Source organism: Psammomys obesus, unplaced genomic scaffold (assembly GCF_907164565.1).
Source record: "Psammomys obesus unplaced genomic scaffold, mPsaObe1.curated_primary_1811, whole genome shotgun sequence".
Lineage (NCBI taxonomy): Eukaryota > Metazoa > Chordata > Mammalia > Rodentia > Muridae > Psammomys > Psammomys obesus.
Genome location: NW_026596057.1, coordinates 13,676,144 through 13,690,814, shown reverse-complemented (window position 1 = coordinate 13,690,814; position 14,671 = coordinate 13,676,144). Strand labels below are relative to the sequence as shown.

The window sequence follows — 14,671 nt, the reverse complement described above, 5'->3', positions numbered from 1 at the left end:
AAAATTTTGCTCTGTCTTCTGTAAACAAAAGACAGAATTCACACTATAAATCTAGCTAAAAGCAACTAGTGATATCCACGCCAAAGCTTGACTTTTATGCTGCTTTGAAATTTCCTTCACCATGTAAGCCAGTGTATTACCTTTAGATTCATATGACCACAGACCATGAACAAGTGCAGAATGGCCTGTATTCCAGTTCCCAGCTGAGTTCTCATTTCTGTCTGAAACCTAAGGTATTAGTCAGAGTTCTCTAGAGGAACAGAAGTTACAATGACTTTCTCTGAAATAAGAGAAAGGGGACTTACAGGCTTACAGGCTGTGGTTCTGCCAGTAACAACAATGGCTGACAAACAGCAGATCCAGGAATCTAGCAGTTGTTTAGTCCATGAGGCTGGTTGTCTCAGCTGGTCTTCATTATATACCAGAATCCTAAAGAAGTCAGTTCTCATGCTAGCGAAGGAATGCACTTGTAGGAAGAGTGAGAGCAAACAGACAAGGAGAAACTCTCCTCCTCCATGTCCTTCATATAGGCTGCCAGCAGAAGGTATGGCCCAGATTAGAGGGGAAGCTTCCTACCTCAGAAGATCTGAATTACAGGTGTATCTTCCCACTGCAGATAATTTAATTAAGAAAATATCCCCCACAGGTGTCCCCAGTCATTTGGGTGTTAGTTAATTCCAGATGCAGTCAAGCAGATAACCTAGAAGAGCCATCACACCTGGTAAGCACAGCCTTCACTCTGTGATGCTCCCAGCATCCTGGTCCTCTAAGCATCTGTCATAATTAAGCACTAAGCTTGGCTTGCAGCATTCTTGTCTTTCTCTAGCCTCCTTCAAAAATTCTCCTTACAAAGCAGTGATTGCAAAGGCATCTAAACCACAATTTCACAGAATCAAAGCAACAACCTCATACTGGCATCAGTTTTCTGTATTATTTCCATAATTTTGACAAAATACTTGAGGCAAAACAACTTAAAGAGGCAATGGATCCATTACTTTGAAGCCTACCATGACACAGAGACATCACAGGAGAAGGGTGTGGCAGAGAAAAACTGTTAGGAACTGTTTAATACTATGTCCGTTTAACAGAAAATAAGTAACATTAGGTTCTGCCTTAGGTCTATTGCATACTGCCACAGCTTCTGGCCCTGAATTGATGATTCCTTTTGGGGAATTATTGCTGTCTTAGCGTTCTACTGCTGTGAAGAGACATCATGATCTTGGCAACTCGTGAAAGGGACACTATTTCATTGGGAAGCAACAGAGTTCTACATTCAGATCCTCAGGCCGCAGGAAGAAAAGACTCTGAGCTTAGAATGGGCTTTTTGAAACCTCAAGTCTTACTCCCAGTGACACACTTTCTCCAACAAGGCCACACGTCCTAATCCTTTCAAACAGTGCCACTCAAGTATTCAAATCTATGAGCCTAGGGGGCCATTCTCACTCAAAGCACCACAGCCTCTCACCTCATACTGGCCACAAAACCGGAGGGAGAGGTGGTAAAGGACTAAGGTCCCTCAATGACACCCCAACACACACACCTGACTTCCTCCAATTAATCTGTCTCCTCAGGTTTCTCTCTTCTCACAACAGCACTTGCTGGAGACTAGGTCTCCATGCAGAAATCTTTGGGATATTTCATATCCAAAACCCGTTTTTATGCTGTTCATTGAGATTGCTGACCACTTTCTTACTATTGTAGGAAAGAGTGAATGGACTTGAACACAAATCCATAGACATTATCAAGTCTGAATAACACATAAAAGAGTTTGGGGGAAAGTACCCTAAAAGGCAAAGGAGCTCAGGATTTTGTGGGGTAATTCTAAAACATTTAATATTTGTACAATCAACAACGTAGGAAATGAACTTGAAGGGCAGGGCCTGAAGCTTGGTGGTAGACAACTCACCTGGAATAAATGATGCCCACAGTATTTCCAACAAACAAGCAACTATGTCTTAAAACTTCCAAACTTCAGTGAAAGGTAAAGGTATGAAACGGGTAACCTTGAAGCAGCCTGAACTTAAAGAAATCTGGATGCCTGCTGCTGGAGACTCAGAAACTGCTGAAGATAGCCAGATAAACATGACATATTGCCCACAGAAAAATTATTTCATGACTATGAGTTCTGCATCAGAAACTACAAGGACTGAAAACAAGCAGAATGAAGTTTAAGGTCATGAAAGAAAGGAATCTGTGGGAAAGACTTCCATGTCTGCGGAGCACATCGTTCATGTCTGCCATATTCTTCACAACGAAGAAAGTTTCTCTCAACCAAGAAAGGAGGAGTGTCAGCAGCTCCGTGTTAAAAGAACTGAAAAAAGATGCTCTCTGGACAGAAAGGAAATGAAATCAGAAGGAAACTTAATTTTTGGGAAAACAATGAAGTGGGGTAAATATACTGCACTATTCTCCTCTTGAACATTTTAGAAAAAACATTTTAGAAAGAAATACAATACTGTCAGTGTTCAGTCCATATAGATGTGATACTTAAGATTAGTACAAAAGTGGTAAGAAGGGGTCAATGATTTATTTGGTGGTAAAACAGCTACCTACTAAATAATATCTACATGCAATTCACTAATAAATTACCATATGAATCCAATGTAAAAAGTCAAAGTCTAAACCAAGCACTTAAAAATTATACAAATAGCTGTAATAGAAGCACAAATAAGTATATTTCTTAAATCAAAACAGCAGAAGGGAAGGGCAAACAGTCATGAGAGTCAGGAATAACTAATAAAAATATAAGACTAAATCAAAATATGGTAATCACAGTAAATATAAACAGTCTAAAGATAATCAGACTAAAGTTTGTTTGTTTTTTTTTTTAACGATTGCAAAATCACTTTTTATTTTCACAGAGATGGGGTTTGCCTGCCCTGGGCTGGCGAACTTTAGGACAGTGATATTTGTTTTCTTTTTTTTTTTTTAATTTTATTTTTCTTTTTAGTTACATTTTGTTAACTCTGTGTCCCGCTGTATCCCGCTCCCTCATTCCCTCCCCAACCCCGCACTCCCTCCCTGGTCTCCTCCCTGCCCCTTTCCAAGTCCACTGATAGGGGAGGACCTCCTCCCCTTTCATTTGACCCTGTTTTATCAGGTATCTTCAGGGCTGGCTGCAAAGTCCTCCTCTGTGGCCTAACAGACTGCTCCTCCCCTGGGCAGACTAAAGTTTTTAAAATGAGTAAATCTCAAAAAATATCAAAAATAATTACTAAAGAGGCTAGAAGTAAAAGGAAGGGAAAAAAGGTATTCTTTGCACACATATAAACAACAGACTTTCCTGGCATTACACATGCAGGCTTCTGTGCCAAACAGTAACTGTAAAGAAAGGATAAGCATCCTAAGGATAAGTGTCAGTTCACCAAAAAAAACTATAATCCTAAATGACAACACCTAAACAAACACAGGCTCAAACTACAACAGAAAAAAAGGAGAAAGAGACAAAATCCCAGAGGAGAGTTGGAGACATTCTTCCCAGTAATCAACAGAACTAATAGGCTGCAATGATCCAGAAGACTGAGATGAACAGCAGCACCACCAATTGGGTCTACTGGCACTCCCAGAACTTTCCAGTGCCAAACACAGTAGCTGTTCTTTTCAAAGGCACATGGCATGAGCCAAAGGCGACACCCCGAGTTGACACAGCCTAGCAAATGTAAAGACCTGAAATTTACAAAGTATGCCCCAAGACCATGATAAAGTATACAGAAAACATCAAAAAGGAAAAAAAGAAAAATCTCAAAATACTTGTAAATTAAACAATTCCTCCATTGCTGGTGGGAATGTAAACTTGTACAACCACTTTGGAAATCAATCTGGCACTTTCTCAGACAATTAGGAATAGTGCTTCCTCAAGATCCAGCTATACCACTCCTAGACATATATCCAAAAGAGGCTCAAGTATACAAGGACATTTGCTTGACCATGTTCATAGCAGCTTTATTTGTAATAGCCAGAAGCTGGAAATAACCCAGATGCCCCTCAACTGAGGAATGGAACATCTACACAATGGAATACTACTCAGCAATTAAAAACATCCTTGTTTTTAATGATTTGCCAGCAAATCATGAAATTTGCAGGCAAATGGTGGGAACTAGGAAAGATAATCTGGAGTGAGGTATCCCAGAAGCAGAAAGACACACAGGGTATATACTCACTTATAAGTGGTTATTAGACATATAGGATAAACATACTAAAATCTGTTCACCTAAGGAAGCTAATCAAGAAGGAAGGACCCTGGGTAAGATGCTCAATCCTCCTTCAGAAAGGCAAAAAGGATGGACATCAGAAGAGGGAGAAAACAGTAAACAGGACAGGAACCTACCAGAGGACCTCTGAAAGACTCTATTCTGCAGGGTATCAAAGCAGATGCTGAGACTCACAGCCCACTTTGGGTAGAGTGCAGGGAATCTTATGAAAGAATGGGGAGATAGAAAGACTTAGAGGGGACAGGAGCTCCACAAGGAGAGCAACAGAACCAAAAAATCTGGATACAGGAGTGTTTTCTGAGACAAATACTCTGACCAAGGACCATTCATGGAAATAACCTAGAATCCCTGCTCAGATGTAGCCCATGGCAGTTCAGTGTCCAAGTGGGTTCCATAATAATGGGAACAGGGACTGTCTATGACATGAACTGACTGGCCTACTCTTTGATCATCAACCCCTGAGGGGAGGGCAGCCTTACCAGGCCACAGAGGAAGACAATGCAGTCACTCCTGATGAGACTTGATAAACTAGGATCAGAAGAAAGGGGAGGACTGGGGGAGGGGCATGGATGGAGAAGAGGGAGGAAGGGTGTAATTGGGAGGGGCTGAGGGAGGGGGTTACAGTTGGAAAACAAAGTGAATTAACTAATTAATACAAAAAAAATTAAAAAAAGGAAAAAAATCCTCGCTGAAAATAGTAACAATACATTCAAATTTGTGCAGCATGGCTAAGTTGTACACAGACACACAGCATGGATGCTTATCTTAGGAAAAAGTTCTCAAACCAACACTCTAAACAATTAGAAAAAAAAAAAGAAAACTAAATGCTAAAAGTGAAATAATTACACAATAAATTTGAACACAGAATGACAAGCAAAATGCAGACATAGATGCACTGGTTCTAAAGTTTTGAGAGAATATTAACAGTAATTTTAAAATGATAAAATGTGAGAGCTCGTACTCCCTGACTGTCTCTTAATCTGTTTGTGTGAGTACCTACAGGCATGATGCGCATTACATCATGCCTGTCAAGGCCCGGGAGGGGGTCAGATGCCCTGGAACAGGAGTGGGAGTGAAAGCTGTGAGCCACTAGGTGCTGGAAAAGGAACCTGTGTCCTCGCAAGAGCAACAAATGCTCTTAGCTGCTGAGCTGTCTCTCCAGCCCGATACTATTTGATTTAAACAGGTGCTATAAACCCAAGCAAGGAAACCAAGATAGAGTGATACTGAAAACGTACTGACCTACAGAGCACTGGAGCAGAACTCAGAGTAGCTATTGACTATACAAACCAACAACCAACTTTTTTTTTAAGTAAAGCTTTAAAGGCAATTCTGTGAAAATAGGATGTTTTCTTAACAAAATGATGCTAAAGCCACTGTGCTTCCATGTATAATAAAATGAATACTCTCATACCTGTACTAAAATTAACTCAGTTTAATAGGAAAAAAAGCTGTCATGTTGAACTTTCTAAAATTAAACCATTTCTGTCTGAGAGATGGTAAGACAAGCTACAAATGAGAGAACATATGTGAAAATCATGCATCTGACAAAAACTAACACCTAGAATATAGAATAAGATCTCTCTAAACAGTAAGGAAACAAATGATGGAAAGAAATGGGCAAAAAATTAACAGACATTTTACCAAGTAAGCACGTCAAAGGATATTCAGCATCTTTAGTTATTAGGGAAATAAAAATTAAAAGCATTCTGTGATATTACTACATGCTCGTCAGAATAGCTCAAACAAAAATCGGCGGCAACAACAACTTCTGGTAAGGACACAGAGCCACCAGGACACTTACACTGGTGGTGGGAACAACCAATGGTATAGCTTGTCTGGAGGGCATTTGCCAAACACTGCCCAGAACCTACCAGCCACACTTCTGCATTGTTTCCTGTGTAAATGAAACTTAGGTCCATGAAAAACAAAACAACAAAAACAAACCCCATATGAACACTGGGAACAATTCAAACGATCCTTGGTTAGGGATGGATTTACAAACTGTGGTATAGCTAATGCAGTTAGATACCACTGAGCAATCAAAAGCTATCAACAACTTGGATGCATGTAACGTACTAAGTGGTACTGTGTATGCTAAATGAAAAATGTAACTCTTGGGGTACTCGGATGAGCTAGCCCTGAAAGAGACTGATTAGAGTAACAAAACAAATGATAGTTTCTATGGGTCCTAATGAGAAACTGTGAGTGAAACAGGGAAGCACATGGGGGTTGGTTCAGGTGTTGGGTTATTCTGCACCCTCTCTGTTTTATTGAATACATAAAGCTGTACATGTATCAAAACTGACAGAAAAGCACAACAAAATAAAGTCCATGTTACTATAATTAATTTGAAAACAAAGAAATACATCATAAAATACATGACAGCATGAGAAAGACCTGCACAAGCTCAAACAGACAAAGTCTTGGCCTGCAGGAGGGAAGGCGGATACAAACTCCCTCTATCCGAGAAGCTTGTCCCAGAGACGAGGAGAGGGACAATCCGCTCTCTCCAGCAGCGTGTAACCACACCCCAGGGCAGCGCCCAAGGCTCATGAACAGTTGGGACAACACAATTTAGAGCCCATTTTCTTTTAGGAGAGCAAAAAAAGAGCATGAGGCTGCCTAGGTAGGGAGGATTTGAGCGGTCTTTGGGGAGGAGAAATATAATAAAAACATATGTTAAAATATTTCAAAGAATAAACAAAAAAAGATTATTTAAATGCATACATGAAAATTATTCAGCACACCATTTGGCTCAGCAGAAAACTGCATTTACAGTGAAATACTGAGCAGTCTAATGGAAGTCTGATATACAGATGGTGGGGAAGGAGAATGGCGGTTAAGTTTATGTGTGAAGAGATAAAAAAAAATCTTTCATGCCAAGAAATCCAAAGACACTTAAAACTGAAAAATCAGGAAATAATAAACACACTATTAATGAAATAATTAGAGGTAAATTTCAAAACAACAGCTAAACAAGATGAAAATGGTTGTTTTAAAAACAGAAAATGTGGGTGTCATGAAGGACTCTACGTTATATGCATATAAACACTTTTTAAAATAAAAACATATTCTTCCAAAAATATTTCCTGATGCGTTTTCCTAATATTGCTTCTGAAGGCTTCTAATGCTGCCATGCTTGACTCCGTCTTGGGACAGTAACCTATACATCTGCTTTTCTTTCCTGTGATCAGCTTTGTTCCACAGCCATGGTCCTGGGGACTATCGAGGAGGCCATTTCTAAGTCAGCGTCAGTGTGGTCCTCGCAGATGGAGGCAGTGGGGCTTAAGTCTGACTGGATTAACTGAATTTCAAAACCACCTCTTACCTCATTCTCTTCCTTCGAATCCTTGGGCTGCAGGATGGACCACTGTGGATCGTCGTCACAGTTCTTATGTGCTTTCAATGATGTGAACTGAGAATCCTTTACCAGTTCTTTGGACACAGATTTAAGGTGATTTACAGAGTTTTCATCATTAATACCTTGCTAGTAGATACAAAAGAGAAATCATTTTCTACATTAATGCTGTTTCCAAACCTGCATTCCAAACTTACATTTTGGTGGAAATTTTACACTATAGTTCACACATGCACATAGCACATAAGTGTTCCTCTTTTTTTTTTTTTAATTTCACCCCTCTGTTCAACTACGTCAGGAAACAAACATTGTTGATTACATAGTATCAAGTGTCCACCAGGTAGCCTGTAACCACAAAGAACCCAAAGGTTCCAGATCTCAACAACTAGAACTAGAGGAGAACACACAACCAGGCAATGGCAGTGCGGTCTTCCTGGCACAGCCCTCAGACACATGGCATGCACATTCCAGGAAGGATGTCTGAGAAGCAGTAAAAGGATGGACACTGTGAGGACACTCAGGACCAGGAGGGGTGAGCAAGAGGCTGAGCCTGCAGCCGTGTGCATGCAGCCAGCACACAGAAGCTCTGCTGTGTCAAAACACAGTCAGAACATCTATGTTTTTCTCTTTTGCACAAAAGGCAGGATTTCATTTCTAGAATCAAACTAAGATTATTTGAAGATTCCAACAGATAATAAGATATTCTAAAAAGGTTAAACAACAAATTAAATTCATTCTTTAAGAATAATGAAATGCAATTATTCCAGTGCAGTAAAAATGATTAAGAAAGATTCAGGTTTGTTATAGGCCAAACAAACCAAATTAATTAAAAACAATTTTAGGGGGCTGGAGAGATGGCTCCGTGGTTAAGGGTACTTGCTGCTCTTGCAGAGGACTCAAGTTTGATTCCCAGCATCCCCACGGTGGCTCACAACCATCCATGACTCCAGTTCCAGGTCCAGTGTTCTCTGTGGTCTCACGGGCATGCACACTGTGCTGCATTACTTACATACAGGCACAACATTCATAAAGTAAATGCATCACTCAAAAACTTTAATGATTTTTATTTTATGTGTATGAATGTTTTGATTGTATTGTCTGCCTTTTGCCTAAAGAGCCAGAAAAGGGAATTGGATCCCCTGGAACTAAAGTTACAGGCAGTGCTGAGCCATGATGTGGATGTTGGGAACCAAACCCAGGCTGTGGTCTTAACCACTGAGCAATTTATCCAGCCCCAAGCCAAACTCATTTTAACAATAACTAGAAAGCTAAGGTTTTTCTATTGACTTTGAAACGCAGCAGGAGCCTTTCATATCTCTGTGTGTTGGTTTGAGACAAAGTCTTGCTATGGAGCTTAAGCAAGTCTCAAACTTGCTTTTGGCTCCTAAGTGGTGGCATGACTGGTATGTGCTGCCCACCCTCGGCTAACTCTTCCGTACTTTTCAAAAGAAGTTAAAATCATAGTGGTCCAAATGGCCTTGCCTTTGACTCTTTTTCAATAGCCTGTAAATACTTATTTAAAAAAAGGCTTTACTGTCTCCAACATGCATTGATGTACCTATCACACAAAAGGATATTTTATATCCACACACACAAAAGACCTTGTGCCAGCAAACAAAACACATTTCCTCTTAAATGTAAAACATCCAATATTCGTAGCCCAGTCTCTACTGTCCTGGGATGTCAGAGGCAGAGGAGCAATATGTTACTCTGTTGAGGAGGCATTCCATTCTTGCTGTTCGCTTCGCTTTCCCTTCATGCTCAATGGTCTGAGCAGTGACCGCTCTGAAGACTAAATTACTGTGGGAGTACTTACAACAGTGCCTGGGGTACACCACTAGTTCAAGAACTGTTTCTAGTCTTATTTGAGCTGGAGTAATACATGTTAATGGAAAAAGTATTATAATACTATCATTACCATGGTGGGGAGAGCTGGCTATTTTTACAGAGTATGAAAAAAGATCACTCAAAAAATAACCCGAGTAGCGCAGGAGCATTAAGACAGGTAGCAAGGGCTGCAAGATGCTCAGTGGGTAAAAGCACTCTTCAGCAAGCCTGACAGGCCAAGTTTGGTCCTGGGACTCACATGGGACAAAGAAAAGACCAACTCCCACAAGTTTTCTTCTGACCTCCAAATGTACACTGGGACATGCATGTGCCTATACACATACACACAATAAATAAATGCAATAAAAATATATTTAAAAGGATGGCATTGCCATCACCAGTGTGGGGAACCACAGCCACACAGAGGAAGCAAGAAAATTTGGTGCATAAGAGGAAATGTTCAGGAGGAAATAGAATGAATGCAAAGGATTAAACTGTCAAAGAGAGACAAGGTCAGTGTTACTGTCACTGTGCAAGATTCCCCGATTTTCTGCCTGGAAAGCTTCATCTATCTACAAAACGAGGACACAACTATTGTTAATGAGAGTAATTGTATCTGAAAAGCTTTTTCCTTGGCTGTGTGGTGCACTCACCTTGGACTGCTGCTGGATCTCCCTGTCTTCACTGAAATAGTGCTGCTGAGCAGGGTGCCCCAGCTCTGTTCGGACCCCATCACCAGGCACTCCACTGGAGTTGGTGTAGAGTGCTAATGGGTTTAGGTCTTTGAAGCCCTAGGATAAAGCATTTAATTATAAAATCAACTAGAGAAGGTGAACAAGCTGGCACTTTGAAATGGCACTGAAACATATTTTCTAACATTACTAAGGTGAAAATTCCATATTGATACTTCTTTAGCTACAAAAATAGCATGAAGACGAGAAATGTAGGTGTTCTTCTCTAGGAAAACATTAACTAAATACTCTTGGATTAGAGAAATTAAATCACCCGTTTTAAACACAAGTTTTTGTCAACGATTTAAAGAATAGCAAAATGTGGAGTTGTCTTGGTGGTAACGACCTGGTTTCAATAGTCACTTGCAAATGAAGAGGATGCTCTGTATTAAGAAGTCAGGAACCTAACAGACATCTCTAGGATTGAAGGGCAGGCATAACGTTATTGTATAATTCAAAAACTTCTTCCTCCACCCTCGCCCCCGTATCTGGTTGCAACCGTTGGTCTGAGAATTTTGTCTCAACGTTGTATAAACGCTGCTTCCCAGTTGTTCCTGGTATGCCAATCATAAAGCAGCTTACAGCCAATCGCTGAGCAGGGAAGAGAATAGGGCTGGACTTCCTGCCAGCCATGGGAGGAGGAGTTAGAGGAGGAAATAGGGGATTGAGCCGCAGGAGAGATCTGAGAGACATCAGAAGGAGCAGGATCAATAAAATAAAAAATGCAAGCAGCTCTGGAATGTACGCTGGGAGATTATCTTAGTGGGTTAAGAACAGAGTAATAACTGCTCAGTTACTGTGTCATGAAGCTTATTATTAAACAAACATAAAAGAGTCTCAATCATTTGTGTGATAGCTGGGTTAAGAGAGAAACCGAGAAACAGTTTCATAAAAGTAACTATAACACTTTAGTGTACCAAGTGGGCCCCAGCTTACACTGAAAGTAAAACTACAAAGCAGTTTCTTAGTTATGTTCATTAAGAAAGCAAAGTTTCTAAGGCGGAGCTCAAAGCTTCCTGATTAGCCCCCCCCCCCCCCACACACACACACACATACACTCCCGCACAGCACCCTCTGTCCCCCGCAGAGCAGCAAGGCCTCTAGCTGCCTGCAGAAAACAAAAACGGATTAAAAACAAACAAACAAACATAGAGGCAGTTCTTTCAGGAAGCCCTTGTTAAGAGAAGAAAAAAGTGGCTTTTAACACAGCCAAGCTTCTCAAAGCTTAGCCAGGGCAGGAAGCTAAATTCCTCGGATCTTGCTGGCCTGACTCATGCACTCCAGAGAAGCAAATAATTGCGGACCCAAAAAACTTTCCAGCGTGAGTGAGAGGTCAGGATCTGTGAGGAAGGCAGGAAAAAAGCTGCTCCCTCGAAGCAAACGCTAGAGACAGAGAAGCCTCAAGCATCTGAGCTGGTAAGGTCTAAAAGGGAAGACGGGTCTGAGAAAGTAAAGTCCTTAGGGAAAGAAGCTGGGTTTTAAAATTGGTAGATGTGAGCGAATACGGCATATAAAGATGAAAGACACAGTAACAGAGGTTTTGGATTTTGTTAAGTGCTCTTTTCATAATGCCTAGATACACATGGGGGGAGAGCATGTTACTGACTGTGACCACTGTTTTTACTTGGATGATCATTTTTGCTTTCTATATACCTCTTCAAAGGTTTTCCGAAAGTATAGAGGAAAAATTATAAAAATTTATACACTGGACTGAGGAAAATGCTAAGGTATCAGATAAAATAACAATGAAATGTGGAACAAGCTTTAGAAATTAGAGAGCTTTATAATTAAGAATAAAAAATGATACTAAGAGACAGAAGAAAAAAGGTCAGCATATATAATACCACTTTGTAATAACACTACAGGATGGTTTCTATCAGTAAAAAAAAATAAAAAAATAAAAAAAAATGGTTTTCCTAGCTTTGATAAGGGAAGTACCAGATGAAGAAAATCTACAGGGTTATCAAGAATTTGGATGACAACCTATAGAGGCACAAGAAGGCTTAAGGAGGCAATAACTAGTTATGGCCTACACTCACCATATATTAAACAAATGCTTCCTGGGTCACACAGCATCACTTAACTCCAAAAGCCTGGAGAGACCTGATGACAGCCAGTCTAGAGCCTGGCCCTAAACTGCAGTGGCTGTCATGGTGGGAAGATGAGGCTTTACTTACGGGACAACAAAAGAGGACTGTAGGCCTTGATCCTGTCAAGGACCAGTTACCAGGTGAAGGTCGGTGTTCTGAATTAAGGGGACGGATTACTCTTGAGGATGTTGACCTAGAACAATGCCGTACAATGGCCTTCAATGCTTGTGACAAGGCTGAACAGCAGGGACAAACTGGATCATTTACAAAGATAACCCAAGGTTCAAATGAGTCTTTCATTGACGTTTCACAGAGATCAACTCAAGCTCTCAATAGAACAATATCAGATCCAAATTTTAGAGAGGTTCTACTTGGATCTCTAGCTTCTGAGAGTACGAATGGTGAATGCAAAGTGCTATTATTAGACCCTTGAGGGCAAGATCCATACCTCTTCATGACTACTACAGACACAGAAACAAATGGTCACAATTCGGTTATGGTTGAACTAACAGCTACAGGAGACATCAAAACACAAAATGCCCATAGCCATGGTTGAGAAAAATCAAGTCACTCCCTGAAGGACTGTGAGCAAACAGTTCCTAAGGATAAATTCTTCATAATAGGGATAATTCGGATAAAAGATTTCCTCTGAAATGTACATGTGGGAGGAACAGTCATATGGCTCATGAATGCAGGTCATCCAGGGATACCAGAGGCAATTCCTTAATTTTGGAAAATAACTAAGGGGCTTCGCTCAAGGCCTGAGAAAAAACATGAGCCATTCACTTCCTGTCCACCAAAAAAGAATTATTCTAAAAAACAACTAGAAAATTCAAGGCCTAGTGGTACAAATAGGACTACTGAAAATTAAATAAACCATTTAATGGAGATAAAGATGCTTCTAGTGATAAAACAAGAGATAAAGATTTAAAAAAAGACATCTTGAAAAACTACTATAAATGACAAGAGACCAAAATTAAATTATAGTTAGGTGACATTGAGATTGAAGGATTAGTAGATACTGGGGGAAAGGTCATAATAATTTCCCCAAATTCCTGGCATCCAGTCTGGCTACTTCAAAAGGTATCTACACAGTTCTTAGTAATTGAGTCATTGTTACAGGTAAAACAAAGTCCAGAATGCCTTAAATGTGCAGGACCAGAAGGCCAAATAAGGAAACTAAGGCCATATGTGGCAGATATAGCCATGAACTTATGGGGAAGAGATGGACTGCAACAATAGAAAACACAGATTAACGCTCCTTCAACTTTAGAGACGGGCTGTGAAGGAGGAGATATTTCTAATAAAAATATTAAGAGATGTTATCGAAGATGGTTACCTACTGTCCAAGCTGCCTGTAGGAAGGGTATAACAGAGGCTGTCTCTTCAACCTTGTATGAGGAAGCCACCACTGGAGGTTTTAAAGATAACCAAACTCCCATATGTTTTAATTGTGGAAAACAAGGTCATTTAAAAAAATAGTAAGCAAGGCATTCCTAGAAACAATTGTTTTTTTCTAAAGGTTAAAAAGCAAAACAAAACAAAAAACAGGGCCCCAGCCTTCTGGAATATGCAGAAGATGTGGCAAAGGGCAACACTGGACTGATGAATGGACATCAACAAGGGACAAACAAGGTAACTCCTTATCAAGAACTTCCCCAAGAAGCCCCAATACCAAATTCAAATCAGCCACCTCAGGTCAACAACAGAAAAAATTCATCTGCAGAAAAATTAAACAACACTGCTCTGAATATAGACCTTAACACACAGATATCAAAGCCGGAGAAGCTTCAATAGATAGAACAAAAAAGCTCAGGAAAGACCAAAAAAACAAGTATTTTGGCAAACTGCTATAAAAGGTAAGGGGCCAGAGTTAAAATTACAAGTAGATGAGAATAAAATTAAAGGCTTATGGATACAGGAGCCAATGTACAACTTCACAGCACTCCTGGAATCCAACTTGGCCACTTCGAAAGGTATGTAACGCAGCACAGAGGAGGTAGGACATTGTTTCAGATAAAGCAAAGTGCATAGGACCAAAAGAGAAACTCGAAAAAGTAAGGCCTAAATATAGAAGTCACAGAAAGATCTATATATGTGTGTGTTTAAATTTTTTATTTATTATGTATACACCGGATATCATTATGCACCAGAACTCATTATAGATGGCTGTGAGCCACCATGTGGTTGCTGGAAATTGAACTCAGGACCTTCGGAAGAGCAGTCAGTGCTCCTAACCTCTGAGCCATCTCTCTAACCCCCATATATATGTTTAAATCAGGCCAGGTAACATAATTTGCTGATTCCTCCCCATGGAAACAGTTCTAAGACTGACTGTGACATGAAAGTGTCTTCAGCTATGTATGGCCAATAAATCTTTGGCTACAAAAGCCCCATGACTTATCTTGCAATTATTTTTAAATGGCATATTTTAAAATTATTTTAGTTTGG

General features: G+C 40.1%; 1 protein-coding gene across 3 annotated transcripts in view; it reads right to left on the bottom strand.

Moving 5' to 3' along the window:
- Positions 1-14,671, bottom strand: part of Tdrd5 (tudor domain containing 5) — a 60,070-nt gene that overhangs the window by 11,329 nt on the left and 34,070 nt on the right. Inside the window, exons 12-14 of one of the 3 annotated variants that reach the window (XM_055624581.1) lie at positions 10,037-10,190; positions 7,959-7,963; positions 7,543-7,701 (exon numbers count right to left, since the gene is read on the bottom strand). In XM_055624581.1, the coding sequence (XP_055480556.1) occupies positions 7,543-7,701; positions 7,959-7,963; positions 10,037-10,190 (318 nt within the window). Of the gene's footprint in view, positions 1-3,262; positions 3,284-7,542; positions 7,702-7,958; positions 7,964-10,036; positions 10,191-14,671 lie in introns of all 3 variants that reach the window. The other 2 variants (XM_055624580.1, XM_055624582.1) reach the window with 2 other exon arrangements.